Source organism: Phoenix dactylifera, chromosome 7 (genome assembly GCF_051530095.1).
Source record: "Phoenix dactylifera cultivar Ajwa chromosome 7, Ajwa_hap1_PhDact_Kaust_v1.1, whole genome shotgun sequence".
In the NCBI taxonomy this organism is placed as follows: Eukaryota; Viridiplantae; Streptophyta; class Magnoliopsida; order Arecales; family Arecaceae; genus Phoenix; species Phoenix dactylifera.
Window position 1 is genome coordinate 27,224,603 of NC_143196.1, and position 24,441 is coordinate 27,249,043.

The 24,441-nt window shown below is 38.5% G+C and overlaps 1 protein-coding gene across 1 annotated transcript; it reads right to left on the reverse strand.

The window, feature by feature from the left end:
* Positions 1-248: 248 nt before the first annotated feature.
* Positions 249-23,598, reverse strand: TOC64-V (translocon at the outer membrane of chloroplasts 64-V). The gene is made up of 14 exons (XM_089924070.1): positions 23,484-23,598; positions 22,795-23,368; positions 22,532-22,684; positions 19,231-19,355; positions 17,725-17,850; positions 15,285-15,467; positions 14,812-14,956; positions 12,967-13,135; positions 10,454-10,588; positions 10,112-10,312; positions 8,842-8,969; positions 8,697-8,748; positions 5,682-5,751; positions 249-662 (listed from the first exon to the last, which is right to left on the reverse strand). The coding sequence occupies exons 1-14, from the start codon at positions 23,596-23,598 to the stop codon at positions 580-582; spliced, it is 2,259 nt and encodes a 752-aa protein (XP_089780196.1). The 3' UTR covers positions 249-579.
* Positions 23,599-24,441: the final 843 nt, after the last annotated feature.

Here is a 24,441-nt window from a genome sequence, read left to right on the forward strand (position 1 = left end):
ATCGTCCCCACTTTTCGTCGCCAATGCTGTGGATTCCCATTCCTGGCAAGATTAGCGCATCTCATCTTATATAAGGAAGATACATCAGAATACACTTCTATGATTATACATTGTCCGTTCACATAAACTGAGGGTTTGACAATTGTAACTCCATCACAGCAAGCAGCTTCAAGGTGTGTCTGATATTAGTCCCACAACATCATCAGCATTTGATATCAAAATTGGAAACAGTTGCAAAGCATATGATATGGGGCAAAGCAACCAAAAGGATCTTAAAAATTTATTCAAATTTCACAATTCACGAGCACCTTCGAATCAATCCAGTGCAAAATTTGTTCTCCACATGATTTCCTTCATTTGTATGATTCTCAAACAAGTCTATATTACAAGTCGTAGTAATTAGGAAAATTTGTAGCAGCAATAATACAAACAAATATACTATTTGTTCGAAAAATTCACAATTTTCATCCTCAACGGATGGGCATAATTAAATATTTGATGTATGAATTGCTGTTCAGCTTCTGCAAAAATATTTCCTCCAATTTGTAGAGAATATGTAGTCGGCCATTGGTCATGATATCAGCCCGTCAATTTCCTTAATCTTTTCTCTGCTGCAAGTGCAGTCTTGTTTTGGGGTTCGAGAACTAAAGCGTGCTTAAAATCTGGAAGGAAAAAGTAAATTAATTAACTAATCAGGTTACTTGCTCATGTGATAACAAACTTACTTTTGAGAAGTACGACCTCCAACAAAGAGCTAAAACTCACCAGTATGTGAATGTGCATAAGACTGATAGTATTCCTCATGTTTGACTTACTACATGCACAACTAATACCCTGACTTACCCAATCATAAAAGGTAAATATTATAGGCTATAAGTAATAAAAAAAATTCAAATATAATTCTTGCTCGGGCTAATTATAATAGTGAATCAAATCTGGCACTAGAGAAAGAAGGTCCACATTGCTTCTGTGCTGGGAAGGATGCAGATCAACTTGGACCACAAGGCTGCCCTATCAATTGGAAGCTTTAGATTAGTAGTATAGATGGTGAGTCCACATGCAAAGACAAAATCCACATTAGTGTACTTACGGAACAACCAAACCCATAAAGTAGCATGCCATTGCAAAGGGGGCAAAGGGTAGAGATGGGCATCGGGCCGGGCCGGGCCAGGCCCACCGGGCCACAGACCAAACGGGCCGTGCTTGGCCCGGCCTGTTACTAAACGGGTCGTGCCCAGCACGGCCCGCTTAACCTAAAGGCTAAGCCCGGCACGGCCCTAGGCCCGTGGGGTGGCAGGCCATGCCGGGCCCGCCACGGGCCGAGCCAACTATTTTTTTACCATAACGGCTATTTTTTTGGCCCATAACGGCTATTTTTTTTGGCCCATAACGGCTATTTTTGGCTTTTTACCCATTTTGCCCCTCCCAACAGCCATAAAACAGCTAATTTGAGGAATATTTTGGGGAAAAGAGAAGTAGGATGACTGACGAAACAATTGAGATGCTTCTCTGCTTTAAAGATTGGTTGGATGCTGAGGCGAGACTTCAAGATAAAGGTAGACATGATACAACATCCTCTGATGATGATGATACAAACACTACTGAATAGTGAATACTGATGGTTAGTAAGATTTTGATCATTTATTTTTATTTCTTAATTTTTTATAATTGTACATTTTTATTTTTTTAATTGTTAAAGTGAGTCATCTCTATTTTTTCTCCTTTCTTATTGTATTCTGGAGGTCAGACCAAACCTCCCTTCATGTACCATTTTGATTTAAATTAATAAACTGGTAGGGGTCTATGCCAAACCCCCCACCATTAAGGTGTATTTATATTAATAAATCCTTAGTTCCCAACATTTATTAATTTATTAAAAAAAATTATAAATAAAAAATTTTATTCCCATTTATTTTAAGGGGGATGAGCCGTGCCTGGCCCGGCCCAAGCCCTTGTGGGCCGTTCCGGGCTGGCCCGCGGGCCGTGCCGTGCTTGGCCCACGAATCGTGCCAGCCTAGGCCCTTATGAGCCGTGCCGGGCTCGACCCGCGGGCCAGAAATCCTTAACCCAGCCCGGCCCCCTTTTACGAGCCGTGCCTAGCACGGCCCGTTACTGTAGCAAGCAGGCCATGCCTAGCACGGCCCGCTTCGTGCCGGGCCATGGGCGGCCCGGCCCAATGCCCACCTCTAGCAAAGGGGGAGCACATGCATGTCTCTTTTCTTCCACTGGTTCTTTTTGCATGTTATCCTCAATTTTTCTAATTAGTAATTCATAAAATAATCTGAAATACGCTTGAAACTAGCTACAGACAGTGATCTATGGATTTCATGCTTCCCACTGGTATGAAAAGGAAAGACCAAAAAGCAAGCAAGGTCTTCCACTACCCGAGGCATTTCTTGTGCATATGCATTGGGAGGGGATTTTGCATCTATGCAGGTAGGGCCGGCAAACAAGCAAGCTGTTTGGAATTTCGCTTGTGTATGGCTCGCTCGGTTATTATAAGGAACAAACAAGCCAAGCTAGAGCTAGTCCTAGCTTCCTCGAGCTAGGCTCGAATTAGGTGGAAAATATTAATATATAAATAATATATATTATTTTAATTATTATTATCTATAAACATAATAGGTAATATAATTCTCTTTTAATTATTTATTATGAATTAATATGGATTATGTAGAATAGAATGTATTTAACTATAGGATTAAAATATAATTAGAATTACAACAAATTATATGAATAAAAATCTCAAATGGCTCCTACTAGCTCTCCTAAACAGGCTATTCATAAACAGCTTGATCTCAGCTCAAATATAAAACAAGCCAAGCTACAGGGCCCAACTTGGCTTGTGTTCGGCTCATTTGCACCCCTACATGTAGGCTAATTGTCTGACACCTTCCTACAAATCCATGCAATGTAAAATTGTTTAATAATGCAGATCTGAGTTATCCCTTTATCTAGACTACAAAATAAATCTAGTTTAAAATTTCTGATATTACCAAGTCACCCAACATTGTTTGATGTCAATACCATTTGAATTTCGGCCGCATGATAATACTGTTAATTCATAAATTTCATGGATGTCTTGATTCAAAGTTTCTTGTTAAGCTTCCAGCATTATAAATTCACATTTACCAAGTGTTGCTAACCTCTGACTACAGTGTTGAATAATCAAAAGTCATAACAAATACAGAACTCATAATTTTGGAAGGTTTATGAGCATTATTAATGGTGATACCAAGGTCGACGATACCAGTACCAGGCACCGGTTTTCCGGCGGGACGAGTCGGTACGGGCCCACGTTGTGCCATGTCGGACCTGTACCGACAGTAAAAGAGGCGGGGGAGGAGAACGAGAGAGAAAAAGAGAGAAGGGGGAGGTCGGCGGAGAGCTAGCGGAAGGCCAGGGAGCTGCCACGCAAAGAAGGTGGAGGCTAGAGAGCCGCAAGGAGGTGGAGGCTAGAGAGCCGTCGCGCAGAGGAAGCGGAGGCCCGAGAGCCGCCAGGAAGCCGCAGAAGAAGGGCTCTCTCCGATCTCCTGTTTCGTTCGAAATAGAAGACTAGAGCAAGCCCTACGAAACAGGAGATCGGTGAGAGCCCCTCTTCCGCGGCTCCCTCCTCTGTGCGGCAGCCAGCCGGCCTCCACCGACCAACTTCAATCTCTCTCTCTTCCTTCCTCTCCCTCTCCCTCCCCTGCTCTCTCTCTCTCTCTCTTCCTCTTTTTCCTTTGTCTTTTTCCTCTCCGACGTCGGTCTCATTTTTGTCATCGAAATCGTCTCGGTCTGCAGTCGGTACAGCTCAGGATGCCCCGAACCGGGCGGTTCGGGACAGTTCCGCCGACCTTACATGATACAATGCCCCTATATGTCAGCCTAACTAACTAAAGTTACTTTAGACCACATTGAATACAAGGTTACTTAGCAGTGAAATCCATGTCGAACGAGAGAGAGTGATCTGTCTATGCTTGATCTATTGAAAGGAGCCATAGGTTGAATTGTCATAAAAGTAGAAAACTAATGACACTTGCTAGACCTGATCAGGCCATGTTAATTAGATGTTCTCATCAGAAAAATTTCATGCTTTTCAACCCAAACTTTATCGACCATGTGACTCACAATCTCATCAACGTCAAGGTGCAAGTATAATTTTAACAGCCCGCACTTGTCATGTGCACCAACAGACAGTAGAAAGAACTGCAGATCACATAACCTTAACAACTTGGTTGGTATGCTGATTGCAAAGTTGCATTAGTAGAATTTCATTTAAAGTTTGTCATGCACAAATTATTCCTCAAAATTAGAAATAAATCCATGGACCAATCAATTTAAAAGAATCTCATTATCCTAAATAGGAGGATGGGCCTTGGCACGACGGTAAAGTTGCTAATATTGTGATCTAGATGTCACAGGTTCAAAACACTAGCAGCTTCTCCATATGTGGGGATAAGGTTGCATGCATCTTACCCTCTCCAGACCCCATAGTGGTGGGAGCCCCGTGCATCGGAACACCTTATTTTTTCCATACCCTAAATGGAGGTGCACCATCAAATTGCAGAAACCATCCAAATGGCTAGTGGTTATGACTACTCGACAAAGAATGCCTATGTTCAAAACATGACTGAACTGTATATTTCATGCTTAGAAATCTATTTCCTGGATGATGGAAAAGTAGAATTCAAGACAATGTGCAACACATCTACATACATTTAACTGGCACGTCCAAGGCTTCCTAGGTTCTCCTGGGATAGTATGCTACCTTTTTCAATTTTTAAAAAAAGCTATTGGTAATTGTCAGCTATTTGTTGGTAAAGAAAAGGGTTTAAAGGAAACAAGGGAAGTTAGAAAAACTATTCTGCATAAAAGTTGCTATTTCGATTCATTAATACAATCTTCAGTAATGTCTCGCACTTCCATTCCACATATAAATGCTGTTAACTGCATTCCTCAATGGTGTTTTTAACGATCCATAAAATCAACTTTTAATCTAAATATGTTTGAAGAATACGCAATCCACGCTAAGACAAAGGAATCCCAACTTACGATGTGCATTATGTTCAGAAACAAGTCAGCTGTTATGCATCAAATAATAGGTAATGAGAACATTTAAACAGAACTTTCATTTTTAAGTACTGGGCAATATACCTTGGGAGGACAATTTTTCAACCATACAGAACGCCCCCAGTTTAAAATTAAAAAAAAAAGTTCTGGATATGATTAAATGTATCCATGCATACTACTAATATGTATATATCATGAATTGCCACTAATTCTTGTCTATGTTAAGAAAAAATTCTTCTCAAAATATCATACAGGCATCTAATTGCAATGACACTTGGATTATTCTACTATATCCCACAAATCAAAATCTGATATTAAAAATATTCATTTACTTGACAGTATAACTCAAGTTCGCATGACTAATTTATTCAATAACATAAACTTACTGCTGTATTTGCACTTCTACAAGGTATGCATGCATGACAATAATGGTGTTTTATGGCTGCTAATATGCATGTACATATGACTGCATCTAATAATATAAAAAGAAGTTCTCAGATTGTCAATTGGAGGTAGGCACAAACACCATGTACACGAAATTAGGACCAACCATCATACCAATGCAACTAGCTTGATAATGAAAGAATGTTATTTTCCAATAACAGAAAAGTCGATGCTAGACTGCTAACCTTGGGCAGCTTCTTTATAACATAAAAGCATTTCCCTAGCCGTTCCTCGCCTTAGATATGCTTTGACGTTCTGATGACAAAAATTGGCACATAACCAATTAATTTAGTAGTAACAGAAGAGAGAGAGAGAGAGAGAGAGAGAGAGAGAGAAATTAGCCTTCTGCAGCAATAGATCTCCCAAAGCATAATGAGTAATAGAAAAGGCCATTAACCTCAAAATTCAAAATGTAACGAGTGGCCTCCTAGCTCGTATTTAACATGATTGTATTATCTAATAACTTCTTGAAAAGAAAACAGCTTAGAACTAAATGTTAAGCACAATTTCCGAAAAATGTTTTTTTGAAGGTAACATTCACCTTTGATTTTAATAATTGAACTCTTAATAGACCTATCCGGGCGAGATGGCCCACCCAGCCTGCTCAAGCCTGGAGCCTTTTGGGTAGGCTCGAGCCAAAGATTTAGGCCCGTCAAAACGGGCCAAGCCTGGAAAATAGGCATGTTTAATAAATGGGCCGGGCTCGAGCTTGGGAATTAAAGCCCGGCCCGACCAGACTTTTTTCAGTTTGCTAGTGTTATTTGTTTATTTTTCATATTTATGTATATTTCGTTGAAAATTATTGTTGATATGTGAATTTAGTGGGATAATAGACATGTTGTAGGTTGTTGACAATATTTAACCATTCATGTTTAGCATTTTTCCAAAATATTTCTGAACATTTTTTGGTTTTTTTAAGGAAAAAAATAAAAAATGATCATGAAGCCCAAAGCCCAGTCCGAAGCTTGAGGCTCGAGCAAGAATCGGGCTTGGGCTTAGAAGGTTGGCCCAAAGTCCAGGCTACGTCGGGCTCGAGCCTAAGAAAATTGTATAGACCTTTCGACAAGTCCTAGCCTGAGCTTGGCCCCGCCCAACACATGAACAGATCTAACTCTTACGAATAGAAACTAATGCATTGCTTTGGCAAGGATTTTAGCTTGTTCGATGTGCAAACTTGAGTTATACAATGAAGTTAGCTTAGCACATCTATTTGTAGGATCAGATATTGACCACACCAACAGTTTAATACTTAAAATAAAGCAGTTCTAAATCCAAAGCATATTATTCTCCAGACTACCTAGATATTAACCATAAAACTTAATGGTTACATATACGCACATACCAAAGTTCAGTTGCAACTCCATATGTGAAATATTTATCAAATGCTTAAACAATAGCATCAAAAGCAAACTATAGTAGGGTAGGGGGAGAAGAAAGATCGGGTAGGGGTGGGGGGAAAGGGGGATGGGGGCTTATAACCAGCAAAGGGATGTTACATTGCCTAAAGAAATCATTAACTTCCTCAATGGTCTATAATAGGAATACAATGTTTTGAAGTCATAGTCCAAATGTGTCCACTATCTTACTATCAAAAGCATAACCTCTTGCAGGTAGAACTTCTCGTACAAATCTTGTAAATTTCTATTCAAGCATTCTAAAGATTAACCCTCTTCTCACAATCCTTAAGGCAAATATGAAATCCTCATTTTATGAGGTCAAATTTGCTCCTTTTTTGCATGGCCAGAACCTGTTTTTCTTCAACTTATCCTCTGACATGGCTCAATTTCACCAGTAATATTCTAAAAAATCTGACAATGGGATATGAAAGCAGTTGATATCATACGAACCAGCTTCCCTAATTACAACAAAAGCATTCTTCATTTCTTGATCATATGATTGAGTTTGGCATAACATTTCTAATACCGCTGCCACCTCATTTCACCGTGCCTCATTTCTTATCACGATATTCCTGATACCAATGCCACCACACTTAATCTTATGCAATCTTTAATTCTAGCCCTACATTAGACAACCTCAAACTTGATATCTAAGTTCTAATGATACATAAAAGAATAGGATTAACAACCCCAATATTCTAATGTTTTTCTCAAATTATGTCACCAATCACCCGAGACCAAATTGTAAGATTCTCGATAATAGTTCAAGCAGAGATAGTCAGCAAGAGTACCACAGTGAAATCATTACTGCCAGAATCACATCCAACTATGGACATAAAATATAGATCAGCCAACCTCCATGCCATGATTACGGAGAATGTGCAGCAAACAGAGGGTAATGACTGCACCTAATTTAGGTTAGGATGTCTAAATTTATATCTTAAAAAAAGAAAAATAAAAAGACGGCAGCAAGTTATGAAACAGAAGTGACAAAGGTCGATGGGCATGCTTGCATTCTTGCAGCCCTCTTGTAATATATGAGTGGGACACATGTATCCTTCTTGCAGCCCTCTTGACACGCATCCCCTATAGGGGGAAGTCTGAGTATAGACCAGCATCCCATCATTTACATTCTAAATTTTTTCTCTTGTATTTTTTTTATTAGGCATCTTCATATCATCAAACTTTGGAATGCATGGATTGAAACTAACATCACCTTTCACGGAAATATTGAGCATTGAATGGAAGCGGTGTTCCAAATAAACTCAACTCAACTAAGCCTTAATCCCAAACTAGTTGGTGTCGGCCAGAGCAGTGTTCCAAATACTTACCAGAAATCCAATTAGATACTAAAAATAGTGATAAACATTTAGAGAGAAAAAAATTAATCCCATATTTTACTTCTGCAGAACTTCACTCCAGGCCCTGAGTGTCATTTAACAATCCAGGCTTGATGACCAAAAATTTTGCTCCAGTCCCTTGGTTTGATAACTATTTAACTCGAGTCCCTGGCTTCGGTATTAAGGCATAACTATGTATAATTATGTGTAAGTGTGCATAAAAAAGGAGTAACTATGTATAGATAATGCGTAGATCCATATTGAATACGCCCAAGGAACTAAATGAAACACGGCCTGGCCTTAATCCTTAAATAGAATCAAACCAAGGGTTGGACAATTAATTTCCCCGACTTTTCTAGTGAAAATACAACTACTATTCAGCAAAATAAAGAGTGTAAAAACAGAGTATGCAAACTCACAAATGCATAGGCTCAAAGAATATTTTTTACAAACTTATTATCACCTTTTTATCCAGTAAAATTGCTTGACTGCAATCTGCTTCAGCCTGCTGGAAGCTGCACAGGATCGATAACAGTTGTTCAAACAAATCCCCAGTAATGAGAAATTTATTGACAATCATGAATTTATAATAAACGGCATACACCTACCAGCCCAGTTCTAGATAAGCAGCTGCTCTATTGCAGTAATAAGTTGCATTTGTATTATTTATTTTGATAGCTTCAGAATAGAAGTTAACAGCCTTGTTCCATTGTCTTCCCTTGAATGCAGCATTTCCCTGTTCAAAATATTTGAGAACAATGGATTACTTATGAATATCAAGACCAATCAGAAAGCAGTGCAAAAATGTGCTAAGACAAAGTAAACAACTTAGGTACTAATACATGTCTTGCATATTGAAGAGGAAACTCCATACTTGTGTCCTTATATTGGTCAATATAATACTCAGTCTTCTAACATTGACCATCATACCTTATTCTTAAAGATAAGGTTCGGGTGTACAAGTAATTTGACAGGATTTCATTTTTTCCTTCTTCACCAGGTAGCTCAATGCATGTCATCACAATTTTTTTTAAGAAATTATGCATGCAATCATAATGAAGTAGGTCAGGTGACACATTAGAAAAAAATTGCATTAATCAGTTTCCTCTTCCTTGGTTTCTCAAATAAATGTCATAGACTAGAGGAAGGCCCTTGTCTAAGACTTAACAAGTTCATATGCCATAACTAGAAGGATTGAAGGAGTCTAGATGAAGGAAAAAGTAACCAAAAGCCATATAGTGTATATCTTAGGTGTCGTTTGGCATCACTTTTATTTTTTTTCTATTTTCAAAGATAGAAAAATGGAAATTCTCTTTCTGCTTTTCTTCTAATTTTTAAAAATATAAACATGCTTGGTAATAGTCAATTATTTTAAAAAATAAATATGGGGATGGTGGTGGACTTGGTAGTAGCGTAGGCGCTGTTGGTGGTGGTGATAAAAAAAAACATGAGTTTGTTGTTTTTAGAACTACTGAAAGTAAGAATTTCTTACTTTCATTTTTTTCTAGAAATAATGAAAACAAATTTTCAAAATAGAAAATGATAACACTAGCACCAAACATTTTTTGTCTCGGTTTCTATAATTTTATCGTTAAAAATAGAAAACAAGAAATAAAAGCAATGCATAACAGGCCCTTAATTATCAGTTATCACATATTGACCCAGACCAGAAATCTTACAAACTACAATGCATGGCCGCTTTCTTACAGAAGTAAATGAATACACAGCTGCGAGATTATTATGCACTCGAAAGACCAAGAGTATAAAAGTAACATGCAAGCAGGTCTAATCATGCTGAAATCATTGGAAAGATGAAAAGAAACTTGCATCAAGTTGCACTATATACATTATGCATGGCAAAAGAAATGAGAAAGGAACCTTTTCTTTTAGTAATTCTGATAATTCCATGTTCCCATTGGTATCTGGTGTTGGAACTGAGTTGGAGGAAATGCTAATTTGTTCTTGGAGGGATGAATATATATCCAACACAGTATCAAGAAGAAATTTATCCGCTCCATGAGCTGCTATAAATGAAACAGAAATTGGAAGGCCATCATGCTTCCCTAAAGGAACAGTAACCTGCAAATCAAAACTAACAAAATATATAAGCAGCATATCATACTAGAACTGGTTACTAAGTAATAAAAGAATTAACCTTTTCAGAATTATTCAGAATAACAATTTAGTTAGCAATTGATTATGTTCAATACAACCAAATACCTGACAACAGCCAGACATCCCAGCAATGCTCAACAATGTATACAGTCGATCTTCTAGCTCCAGAGGCATTTTTTTCTTAGAATTGCGATTGAATGGAAAATCTGTTGTTGTAGGAATTACTAGAATTCCATCATCCTGAAGAAGAATGTAGTAAATAATGATAACAAAAACAAACAATTAAGATTTAATTTTTTAAAAAAATGAGCCAGATTGATAGACTAATCACTTCAATATATAATAACAGGCGGGCTGCACATGCATGGATATGTAAGCATTATACTATCCATTAGTCATGTCATACTAAGCAAATCATGCAACAAACATGGAAGACAGCTAAGCAGCGTGCAGCATGAAGCAAAGAAAATGACGAATAAGACCTTAGACATTGGAAAATCGAAGCTGATTGACTGGATCAAAAGAAAGCACCCTCTACATGGTTTTCCATAACAGCAGCAACAAATACAGATCAAGGGAGACAAAGAAACATGCAACTGCAGCTAAGAAATTCAAAAACATATACATAGCATCTAATTCTCAAAGCATGAGAATCAAGGGAGAAAAAGCAAGATGCCCCAGCACAGCACTGTATGAAAATCAAAACAGCATCCACAACATGCCAACGTTTCTTGGCCTTTGTAATAAGGAGTTAAATACTATCACAAAAACAAATCAACATAACTGCCAACATACCCATCAAAAAGATTACCAGACCATCACAAACATATAAACATGATATTGAGAAGTTATCCACAAAAGTCCTTCCACAATGTTGGTTTAGATAAATAAAGTTATAACTAACTATAACATATGAAAGATCTGTATCATTTTATGATGGTAAGTATAACACTTTATTGAATTGAGACTCGATATCAGAACATGTTATGTGTGGCGAGGGAAGCTACTATAGATGAAGCAAAACACTGGCCATAAAGAACTGCTGTTACGATGCCATGAAGGTATCATAACATGGTTGGAAAACAAGAAAACTAGGCAAAATTGACCACCAGAAGTTCTGGATTCACGCTAGACTTGCATCACCTAGAGACATCAGCTAAGTTAGAAAAGAAAACCACTTTGACAAATATAGTACTAATACTGATATTTTTGGTACTATAAGTTAATCTGGGATATTCTATTGAAAAGAGAATGAACTTGCGAACAAACCAAACCTAGTTGGTCTTCTAGAAGAGTTTGAATGTGTGGTTTGTACATGTTCATATTTCAGCCAAGATGTTTCACAGTGCTGTTTGTTATTTCTCACTCCTAGTGTAAGTAAAACACAGAAAGGAATTAAATGACAAGGAAAATTCCTTTTTAAAGTTACCATTAATTGAATCAATATTTTAAGTCTTGCTACCAGATCCCATTGTGGTAAATATGGTATTTACACCCCATATCAACACATGGTGTGCTATTGGAGTCAAAACACCACCATACCACATTGCAGTACAAAGCATGCTGAGCCCTGTATCATACCAGACTACCAGAACTGTAACAGAGTTGGTAGGTTATGCCTGCATCGACCAGTATAGATTGGTACCTAAAACCTTGAAATCAATCAAGAAAAAATAACTAATGTCAGCTTAACTTGGGAGGATTATGAAGATATTTGACCTCAAAAATGATAAAAACGACAACAAGCGCAAAATATATGCTTGATCGAGAAGCAGCTTGGTAGCATCATAAAGATGGTGCAATTTTTTCCCATTTTTTATTCATGTGTGCGTGCATGTGTTTCTCTTTTTTTATTTATTTATTTGTTTTGGGGGGGGGGGGGAATTGGACACCTAAACACTTACATAACTCGTAGATATGTACTGATATATGAAAATAATGAATAATGAGCTAGACCTATGCTCCCTGAGTTCATTAATTTAATAAAATGCTAGCTAATTGTTTTATCAGACTTGATTGCTTTCACATACGAGTTTGAATTGTTTCTTAGACATGTAATGTGATGACATCATTATGTGATGGTATGAAGCATTAAGGAGTGTCATGGAGCATCACAAGCATCCTAGCCCAAGATTTAGGGTGTCCAAGTAACTCTGGACATCAAAGTGAGGAGGCAACAAATGAGAGAATTGTAAAACTGATTTAATAAATTGATCGAGTGGTTTAAAGATGAAATACAATGAAAGTTGGCAATCACCAAGAGGCTTAAAGATCAAGTTCAGTGAAAATTGGTTAGATAGAAGCTGTTTCTACATTATTCAGATTTTAGAGGTTCATCTGAGAGAATCCAGATCAATTACCGGAAGGAGGATGTACAACAGTTGTTCCGTAATTGAAAACATTATGCCAAAACATCATGTCAACTCCTGTACACTAATTTTATTTTTTATCATTTAGAAAAAAAACTTTTATCTATCAAAATAATTATAATGCTACATTGAACTATGGAGAAATTAAGAAGGGTAATGACAAATTGTAGCTAAAATTGGAAGATATATCATAGGTGATTAGGTGCCTATGCTATAAACTATAAAATACTATGAAAAATGAAAGAATACCTTCAAAAGGCTATTCAGTGCAGCTCGTAGTTCCATCCGAGATTTATACAATGATTTGACGTTCTCATGTGTGGAATTCACAGCTGCAAGAACTCGAGTGGAGATATTAACACCTATCCTGGGTTTCACTGTGTTAATCCACTCCTCATGGTTTGTTTTGAATTCATATCTGGAAAGGCAATTAATTTGTCAGACTGGAAGTGATGCTCTTCTAACAAAGCTTAATTGCAAAGTTACCAAGCGAAAAACTAACATCCAATGAATGCAATAAACCTCAAATAAACAAATAAATCTAGACGATACCAAACATAAACATACATACATGGCACACACATGTATTGTGTCTATGTATGTATATCTAAACATATATATATATAGATACATAAACACACTAGCACACCCATGTCCGCACAAACACACAATAACCAATTGTAGCAATTAAATTGAACAAAAAAAAATACATTATTGAACTTAGATGCAAAGTCTAGTTGTCACTCCTTAATCTTTACGTAAAAGAACATTATTATTTCTCTCCATTTACCAAAGTATTAATTTAAACTTAAAAGAACTAATCAGTCCATCCAGTCATAGCCGTGATAAGATACACAAAGTTGAGGGTTCACAATGATATTAGACATAAAACCAAGTTTCATAACAGAATAGTGGCAATTGTATATGCTGCCTGCTCAGGTATCTTTATGCCACCTTAGAACTTCGGTTCTTGAGTAACCATATGACTTTGTCTATCTTTCATTTTCTAAATACATTATTTACATGATAAATAGAGGAAATCCAGTAAGACTAATGGAACTCCAAACAGTTGATCAGGTGGCCTCTATTACCCAATTTATGCCCACCAATAGGAGACTTTTCACACACTTCCAATGTCAAAAAATATGACTCTTGCTGGATAACTTACAGCTAATCTGCAATCATTCTTCGTGTATGTTTTCTGTAAAAAATGACATTCAGGTAAATAAAAAAAAGAAATTGAAAATTCAGAAATGGGTAGCATCATCTTGAGTAAGTTCATACGGTTAGGATCTGCCCCAATTTCGAATAAAATTCTGATGGGTACTGAACTTGGCGACACCAGGCATTTTGGAGTTCCTTTTTTCTGACCTAGTCTAGTCTGGCCAGGTCAGTTCAGGTATAGTTGAGTGTACTATGATTTGTCAAACTCCTACATGACACAGCTAGAAAAATGGGTTTAGGTTTGTGAGCGAAAACCAACCTACATGCCCATGTTTTGATTCTTTTGGTTTTAATAGGGTTTTCTAGCAGACATAGGGCTGCAACAAATTAGTACTCCAATTTTAGTGATTTTAGCATCTCTCAATTCTATTATCAATCAACATCAAGGTTGTGAGCTGTTTTGTATGTATTAGTACACTATTATACATATTCCATATTTGTTTGAGTCAAACCACTAAATGTCACAACTCCAGAAAATAGCATCCATAATCTGTTTCCATGCAAACACACCAAACTATCTAAATTTGCAAAAGCCTTTTGCACAATCTTGTTACACATGATGTCTTAATATGTTCTGCTTGTGATGCAACACAGCATACATCAGCACATAAATTTCTTGAAAACAGATCTCGATATGAAGGACAAGTCAAATATTTCTGTACGCTACAGCATTCAATTTTTCTAGAATGCCACCCTTTCTGTAAATGTATGACGACCATGAATGATTCCGTAGCTCAACACCCTTAACAACATGTTGGAGCAGCAATATGACACAAAGCATACATGAGTACTAGAAGAAGAAAATATTCCTAAAGATTAAGACATTATTTACAACCTTTCAATCAAAACATAACTTTATCGATCACATACCTTTGTAATAATGTCATAACAGTAGAAAGAGCCTTTAGAGTGGACATTCCCTGTTGCAATTTTGTAGATGGTTCATGAAATTCCTTTAAACTAGGTACATTTGAAGCAATGTACTGACTAATGTTCATATGCTTTGGAGTCTGGTCTGCATAATCAATGAAAACATAAATAATAAATCCATGAGTTCCTTCTGCCAAATATTTAATTACATATTCTTTCACCAAGACAAGATTAAAAAATTAGCTCAGAGCCACAATTTAATGTCCCTAAACCAACAACATGGCCAGGTACACTTAAACCCAAAAACTGTGCCAATAACTTTGCTTATACATTTTTTTCGCCAGAATGAGATTAAAAAGTACGCTACAAGCCTGGAACTTTGTCCCTCTGAACCAACGAATGCAAAATAACAATACGGACATGTACGCTTAAACCCAGAAATGCAAAATAACAACGTGGGTATGTACACTTACACCCAGACAATGTTTCAGTAGCTTTGCTTATAACATGCATTGTTTTGTGCTTTGGAACCTTTAAAAACTGAAAACAATCATCAGCAAATATAAAGTGCCTCATTCTTTTAAGCCCCACCAGAGATGCTTGTAATAATATATGCCCAACACGATGTAAAACAGATGGATCCCGCGCAAGCCATCCTGAAATAATTTCCAAATTTTCAAAAGTGAGACAAATGATAATGAAATCAGGGAATGTTTAACAAACAAATCAGAAAAGCATTTTCACTGAAGTTTACACAGACCTAGAAAGAATATTAAGTGAACCTTGCTCAAAATATCTTTTTTGAAAAAAAGACGGGAATAGCATTTCAACCACCCATAAATATTTGAAAATGGTTCATTTCTGTAAAAAGGAGTTCTAAGTTACATATCTCCATGCCAATGTTCCACCAAGGTGAAAGAAGACAGACCGAAATAAAATTCTAAAAGCAATAGCCAAAACAAAGTAAACTTTTCGGTGCATATGGAAAATAGAAACAAGATAATATTGTTTCTTCTTCTGTAGGATTGTGGAGTAAAAATATTAAAAGAAGTGTCAGAGTTTGACAAGGAAACCTTGCCAGTCTACACAACATGGATCCTAAGGCAAGAATTTATGCTTGTCAGTGCTATAAATCACATATTCTACATAGTGCTAGATGGGCATCTAGTGCTTCACAATCTTGTCATATACTTTTAAACTGGCATCTGAACATGAATCAACTTCATTCTAAATCTCTGACTACAGCACACCATGTCATGGCTCTCAATGCCATGAAGGTATAATACAGCATGGGTATTCCTAAGTCCTTGTTCAAACCATTGACAGCACAATTTCCTAAAACTTTAAGGCCACTCAATTGAATAAGTCCTATGCCTATATAGTTTCTGAAGTAAACAATTAGAAAAAGTCATTACCAAAATGAGACAAAATGATGTAAAACGATGGATAATAAAAGTGCCAATGGTTGTTACACAAAGCCTAGCGATAGGTTTGTGTTTACACTACATGCTGACCAATGACCACAATTTGTAGACTAATCAATAGCATGCCTTTGAAGGTCATCCAATATAGACCGAGTATTAGTGGGTCTTTAGAAAGGACATCTTTTGCAGGCCGAATAAGAAGTTTTGGAAGGATGTCAACCTTTGATTAAGTACCAAAGTACAAACTAAACTCGATCAATAGGCCGAAGTACATGGCAAGCCAAAGTTGTACTCGGCCATCAAGTTGAAGTACCGAGCAAGCCTAAGTACTCGGCTAGCAAATCAAAGTTATACCCGACCAGTAGACTGATGTACTCAGCTAGTAGGCCACAGCACTCAACCAGCAGGTCGAAGTTGTACTCGACCATCAGACTAAAATACCTGAATAGAAGGCCAAAATATTCGGCCAACAAGTCGAAGTTGTACTCATCCACTAGCCCAAAGTTGTACTCAACCAACAGGTTGAAGTTGTACTCAGATAGCAAACTGAACACTACTAAAAGAATGCCAACATCAGATTGACTACCAAAGATACATACCGGATAGCAAGGGTGCAAACCATGGAGGTGAGATGCTATCAACCTAGGATGAGGCACTTAGTAGAGCAGAACCCAAGAAGAGGAGCTGGCCAACAGTTGCCACTACCCAAAATGTGGGAAGAGTGGCTGGCCAATAGTTACCACTAGCCAAAATATAGTAGTGGAATTTTAACCGTCATGCGTGGCAATAATGGCCCACGTGGCGCAATCCAACAAGGACAAGTTCAAAACTAAGTAGTAACACCTATCTTGCCAGAATATGAGAGGAGTGGGTGCACTACCCAGAATATGGAAGTAGTAGAAGAAAGGTGACTACCACACACAGCAATATTAGCCCATATGGCGCAAACCAGCAAGAATAAGTGTCAAACTACGTACTGACACCTATCCCAATAGCATCTTTTATTTTTAATTAGTGTTATCCTTTGTTTTCCCTCAATTTAGTTACTTAGTTACCACCCTCCGAGTGGGCAGCATCCTAGTAATAAAAGTACTTGAAAGTTCAAGGCCGTATGACCAACCGCCACTTCTCCATTTTTTTCCAATTCGAACTAGTGGCACGTCCGTGCATTGATCTAACCATTATCTTGGTCTGACCCCTCTTGCATCCTAAAAAGCAAGCAACAATTTGTGAAAGAAGAGAAAAAGGACAAATTAGGTCATCAATAAGAGAACAAACAGATAATTCTTGCCGCAATATATCACATAACAGACAACTATGGAGGAAAAAGAAAACTAACAATCATCATACTCAAATTGCACAAAGAAGGATAACAATAAAACAAGATCATAGAAGACGCAAACATGGCCATCCTTGTGCCTATGCCCATGCCTGCCTGTACGCTTATCAAAAAAGGGCAGAAGTTGCTTGGTGAGATAGCTGGTCATACCAACGGTATCTAAACTTTGTGAGTTTGTCAATACTCCAATAGAAGATATAACCCCATGCGAAGGTTTAAATCCAAAAACCTCGCAAAAAGATGCTGGAATTCTCACACCTCCAACTGTGTCAGTACCTATGCAAACAAAAGTACCATCAATTCATCAGAAATCATAAATTATATATATGTATTATTCCATCATCTGCAATCAGAAAAAGTAAACTGGACAATCTTGCTAGTGCAGGAAGAAGATATAGAAATAACTTCACATCAAAGATATAAACTTGTGGAAGACAGAGCAACTCATTACATAGGAAAACTGCAGAGTCACAAAGAACCAGCAAAGAAACAATAACACGAATTTTCAAATAAATTGATGTTAGGAGAATTAGTTGAGCAAAAACATTTCTTTTCAGACAGCAGTTACAATAAGATTAGTTTCTCAGCAACTGCCCTAATATTTACAAATAAACCACAGTATTGCTTTTTGAGATTTCATAGTAGGCTTACTACTCACCAAGCCATGGCCATCTAATTTGAAAAATCACTAGCGCATTGTACTAGTACATAATGTACAGTTCATGATGAAGCTTGGTTTTATGTGAGAAATGAGTAAAAAAAATACTCTAGGGGTTATTAGAAAGCTAATTCAGCAATGTGATCTATATCCTTGTCTCTCTCCTTCTAGCTCTTTCCCAAAATGTTTATAAACTCACTTTCCAGTACATTTTAACATTTAAAGACCATGTTCAACAGGCAATATTAAGTCCAAAATAAAATCTACCAAACTGTGTAAGTTAATAAACCGAATTTTTCACCCTACGAAACTATCCAGAAAAAACATGCACAAAAGGAAATAATGAATTATGAACTTAAAGCAAAAACCAAAGAAATTGGAGAAACATGTAACTATTCACCAAAAGAAGAAAAAAAAAAAAACTTTATGTTAATAAAGTCGCAAAACTGAATTGGAACATGCCGAATTTGATTACCGCATCTTTCTTAAGTCAGAAAAAGCAAAAGGCACTGAAATGACATGACCACCCATTTAATGCCTCATGAATGAATAATCAGTTGGGATTAGAAATCTTATTATACACAGCACTATCGGACAAGGAATACATAGAATAAATGTTTGATAGCATAGAAATGTGAAGTTATAGCAGAATTTTTGTGCAATAAATTACAACAGAAGTCAGGAAAACCACATCAACTTTGGAGAGGAACGAACCAGGTAAATTATTTTAAAAAAATATCCCAATTACGGGGTATAGCAAGGGCTAAGATAAAATGCTATAAAACAAGTATCCCCACTACAGGCTTAACTTGGAAGAACATACATCAGAACGAGAATTTGCATGCTTAGAACAAGGCATGAAGCAAATATCACACAAAGGGAGCATTTGGCTGCTTTTGAGGCCATTAAATTTAGGTGCACTGCCCTTAAGAAAGAAATTAATTAATGACTTTCTTAATCCCACAGCGATGGGAGCATATTGAGGATTAGAAATATACCAAGAGCAAAGTCAACTAGTTCAGCAGCAACAGCTACAGCAGAGCCACTAGATGATCCTCCAGGGACCAGCGATGGCAATTGTGGGTTGACTGGGGTCCCATGATGCAAGTTCTCTCCTGTGATACTGCGACATAAATCATGAATAAACTAAACGGATAAGCTTCGGTAGTTACCACTTAAGGCAGGCATAACAAACTGATAGCTACTTACTGCCAAATATGAAAATAAAGTTCATAACAAACAACAGAAAGAGAAGAATAAGCTGCCAAAGATATCTAATGAATGTAAAATACCATGAAGTCTGATTACTCAAGAATAATGAGGACACAAAAATAAAAGAGAATAACTACCTAAAGAACCTCTCTTCGAGATGCGATTTGTTTGAATACTTGGTACAAGTATATATACATAAAAAATATAACCTGTTGAATTTTCATGTCAATGTGATTTAGAACATCCAAAAAATGAAAAAGATTTCATTGTAACTTTCTTCTAGCTATGTTTTCGAAATCAAGAGATTGGGCCTAATATTGGAGCATTCCTGCACCTCGACAAGGCAGAAAACTCTACCGCATTTGATGAAAAGTTGGGTAGTTGGTTAAGGGGGATCCTTTCTTTCAAATTTCAATAAACCTCATGTGCTTACAAGAAAGCTAAAACATGGAAGACAGATGCAGAACAACGGACTGCAAAAGGAAAACATAAAACTATTGATTACAAAACTGAAAATTATACAAAGAGGCAGGGCAGGTGAATAAAACATGGGATAAGATAGCTGCAGAAGCAAATGCTACAATTATAAGCAAACAAATACCAGTAATAAAACAACTAGAATAGAAGCTAAGAAGTATTTGGATGCCCAGTTACCCTACCCCATGATATCTCATACATGGGAGCAAATATACACTCTTTGAATGAGCTGATGAGCCAAATCCAAAGAAGTAGGAAGGATAAGAAAATCATCTGTCGTGCGATCCAAGAGTTCTACAAAAGAAGAAATCACCATTTAAGTGAAGCGACATCCCGTATATTTGTGGTTAGAGATCACTCCAACCCAATCACCATACAATTTCCTCTCCACTATCGGTACCCACATGCTCAACATAACATGCAAGGAACACTTCTTATCCAATATAAAACAGCTCAATGATACCCAGTGATAACATACTCAAGCATCCATTCACTCTTCTATTATTATAGTGAGACATTATGTAATATGTATTGTTTATCCAGTAAATGGAAGCTTATCTCCAATTAACTCCCAAGTCCCAACTGTAACTTTTAATAAATTACACTTTAGAAATCCAAAAGAAACAAAACATGGGGTTGCATATTTTCAATGTTCTCTACCTTATTAGGTATTGAGGTATGCTTAATGTAACCATCACATACGATACAAAATGTTGAATGTGCACAGTATTCACCAAAAAAGTGGTTTGGGAATTCAAAGAGGTGTTCTCTCACCCTTATTCATGGAGGATCTTGCACTCAAGTTCCTGAAATAATAAGTAGATTCTTATGATGTTTCATAAGCATTTAAAAAGAGCTTTTTCTTGCCACAACATATGCAATACCATTATGCATTTGACACTGCCTCATATTTTACAGTTTAAAGTCCCTAGATCTAGAAGATGCTTATGGTCAGATAGCCTATAAGTTTATTGCAAAATCATTGACCAATTGATTGTATTCTGATCTGATGAGCTTAAATAAAAGTGGAAAACTTCCTTTTAGACAATCGAAAAATAATAAATCAAGCAGTAATGCACCACAAAAGTGGTTTTGGAATTCACAAAGGTGTTCTCTCACCCTTATTCATGGAGGATCTTGCACTCAAGTTCCTAAAATAATGAGTAGATTCTTCTGATGTTTCATAAGCATTTAAAAGGAGCTTTTTCTTACCACAAGATATGCAATACCATTATGCATTTTACACTGCCTCATATTTTACAGTTTAAAGTCCTTAGATCCAGAAGATGCTTATGGTCAGATAGCCTATAAGTTAATTGCAAAATCGTTGACCAATTCCGATCTGATGAGCTTAAATAAAAGTGGAAAACTTCCTTCTAGACAATCGAAAAATAAAAAATAAAACAGTCGCATATGGGCCAAAGATGGTTGCCCCAACAACCAACTGGAGCACGATTCCCTCTCACCCAGCTAGTTGGTCAAAAGCATTTACATTGAAGTCAAAGATATTCACATTCTAAAACTCGATCAACAAGCATCTAGATTGAGAAAAATGTTCAACCAAGAATCTCAAAAATGACATTACCCTAATATTTTTCCAAAGACCAATCTTTTCAATTGAAGGAAGCATATATTTTGCTGTTGATTAACCAATAAATTTAAAATTTTCACTGTTAAATTTCCTTGAAATGAAATTCAAATATCTGGACTGTTAAATCCCAAAAGCAAAATACTAGTGAATCTCCAACCGCACTTACCAAATACCTTATAAATCAAGATAAAGATTAGGAAGGTTCTAGATAACACTGCCAAATCTGAATTGCATAAAAAAAGTGTTGGTGGATGAATCAGAGGGTGGACCTTCCAAGAGCCCAATATGAACCAAAAAGGAAACCAAAAACATATGTGAGTCCAACCTAAAGATTTAGCCCCCTAAATACCATCTTCTTCATGATAAACGCTTAAGCATAAAACTCATGTTTCTATACTTACAAGTAACATTCAGGGCTAAAGTACCATCATATGGGAGCACAGCAGTCATGTACTGGCACAGTGCGTAATGGGGCACACCCCATGCCGACGTCCAGTTCATTGATACACCTTGGTATGGCACAGTGTGCGCACCTCAATATGGCTTGATATCCAGCAAGCCCTACTGCACTATAGTTGGTTCTTCAAACCTTGCTATCATCATGCATACAAGGGCCATATGATATCCAAATAAGACATAAGTGACCATTCTACGGCTGCCAACAATTAGTTTACTATTTAAACTTCCACTGACATGAGTGGAAGAGATGATTTTAAAGCACACTAAAAAAAGGGAATGAACTACTCGGACTACAAATAGAAATGGCCACCTTAATGTTGATCCATGGAAGTCAAATTATCCACTGCAAACATCATTTTTTTAATGGTGTATTTCTCTTTAATGTGAACAGCAATAATTGATTTATTTGATTTATCTACAGCGTGATAGCTTAAATACCAAATTGATGCTTTCTTGCAACTATTCCATGTAATCACCAACAAACTGTGAACAATACTAGCAATATTCCAGGCATACTCAACAAGGACAACAGCAATAATCATTTTGATCGACATACTGACCCATATGCCAATTCATCCATGACCGTCCTCCCGACACACGAAGCCCCATTCTTCAGAAGCATCGACACCACCACAGCTGTCCGATTCGCAGGCTCATGTGTCTTCTTCCAGTCCGGATTCCCAAAGCCGGCAACATAACCCTTGATTTCAAAACTGCAAATTTTCATCACCAACAAAACGAATACATAACCCGACCAAAGACAAAAAAAGAAACTGAAAATAAAATCACAAAGAAGCCAAGAAGGAGAGGGAAGAAAACGGACTTGTCGCTGACGGCGAAGTTGAGGCCGGCGAGGGGGTGGCGGGCGGCTGGCGGCGGCGGCTGAGGGGAGGGAGCGAGCTCGAATCGCTCAACGAATGCGCCGAAGTATTCAACGGGAGGCGATCCTTCTCTCGATCTCCTCCTCCTCCGGCGAGTGGCCTCGGCGAGGATCAGGACGCCGGCGACGCTGATGCCGAGGACGATCCAGACCTTGGTGCTGGAGGCATTAATCTTCCCCAGCTTCAGATTCTTTGAGAGCTCCAGCTTGATCGATTTGAGAGAGAGAGAGAGAGAGAGAGAGAGAGAGAGAGGCGTAGGGTTTAAGGAGGGTTTAGATGAATCGTTAAAAAGACGGGAAAATAAAAAGGAAATGTTCTCTCCTTCATGTCTGCGGCGGTGTGCGGGGGTATATGCGGTGTGTATTATGCGCCCGCTTGCCCTGATTCCCCGGCAAAAGCAAACAGGTCGAAGATTACGGCCGTTACACGTGCTCCCAGTTAAAGAAAAAGTTAAAAACAAAAATAACCTTCTACGTTTTGAATAAATTTGGAAGTAGCTTTCTGAAAATCTAATTGCTGTGGATTAGGGCCTGCTAGTCAAGCGCTATCGGAGAGGAGAGAGAGAGAGTGACTTGGGGAGTGCGCCCGGATGCGCCAAACTTCGTGCGACGGGTGGGGCATTCTTCCAAACATCTGGCGGCGTAGTGGACGAGGGATTCGGGTGGGGGAGTCGGGTGGGTCCGGCTGTAGCCGAATTGGGGGGGTGGGGGCTCTGTTCGAACGCCCCGGCTGCGTGATGGTGCCATCCGGCCGGGTCGACGCTGGGAAGGCGGAGGCGATGGACCAGGGGGAGAAGCCGTTGCGGCCTCAACCGACTGGTCGGTCGTGGGCGGATGTGACGAAAGGAACGGCGAGACCGCCGCCGCCGCTCTGGACAGACCACAAAATCTCTGAAGCTGATCTGGAGGCGCTGAAGATGCGTTTCACGGACGTGGTGGAGATACCGCCGGAGGAGGGGGAGCTGGCAAGGGCGGCGTGGAGGGATACTGCAGTCATCGTTCGGAGTGTAGGTCGCCGGGTGCCAGCGGAGTGGATCTGCCGGGAGTTGCGAAGGGTTGGGAAGCTGGATTACGATGTCGAGGCCTTCGTGATGTCGAGCGAGACCTTCTCCTTCCGCTTCCGGACGAAGACGCATCGGGAAGCCGCCATGGATGCCGGGCCGTGGCTGGTGGCTGGCCAGCTTCTAGCCATGGAGAGGTGGCGACCTAACTTTGTCCCGGATGATATGAATCTCCATCGGCTCATTGTCTGGCTGAGGCTTCCTAACCTGCCATTGGAATACTGGTCGAAGAGCTTGATCTGGAACATCGCTGCGAAGGCCGGCCGCCCTCTGGCACTGGACAAAACCACTGATCTTGGCCGGAAGACTGGCTTCGCACGAGTCAAGGTGGAACTGGATGCCCGGGAGCCGATCCGACCGGGGACTTTCATCCGGATTGGCACCGACCTGCACTGGCAACTCTTCAGGTTTGAAAACCTCCCGAGTTTCTGCTACAGGTGTGCCCGCCTCGGTCATGGTGAGGAGGCTTGCCCGCTTCCTCCAACTCCGATGGCGACTGCAACTGCAACTGCCCAGCAGGCTCCGTCAC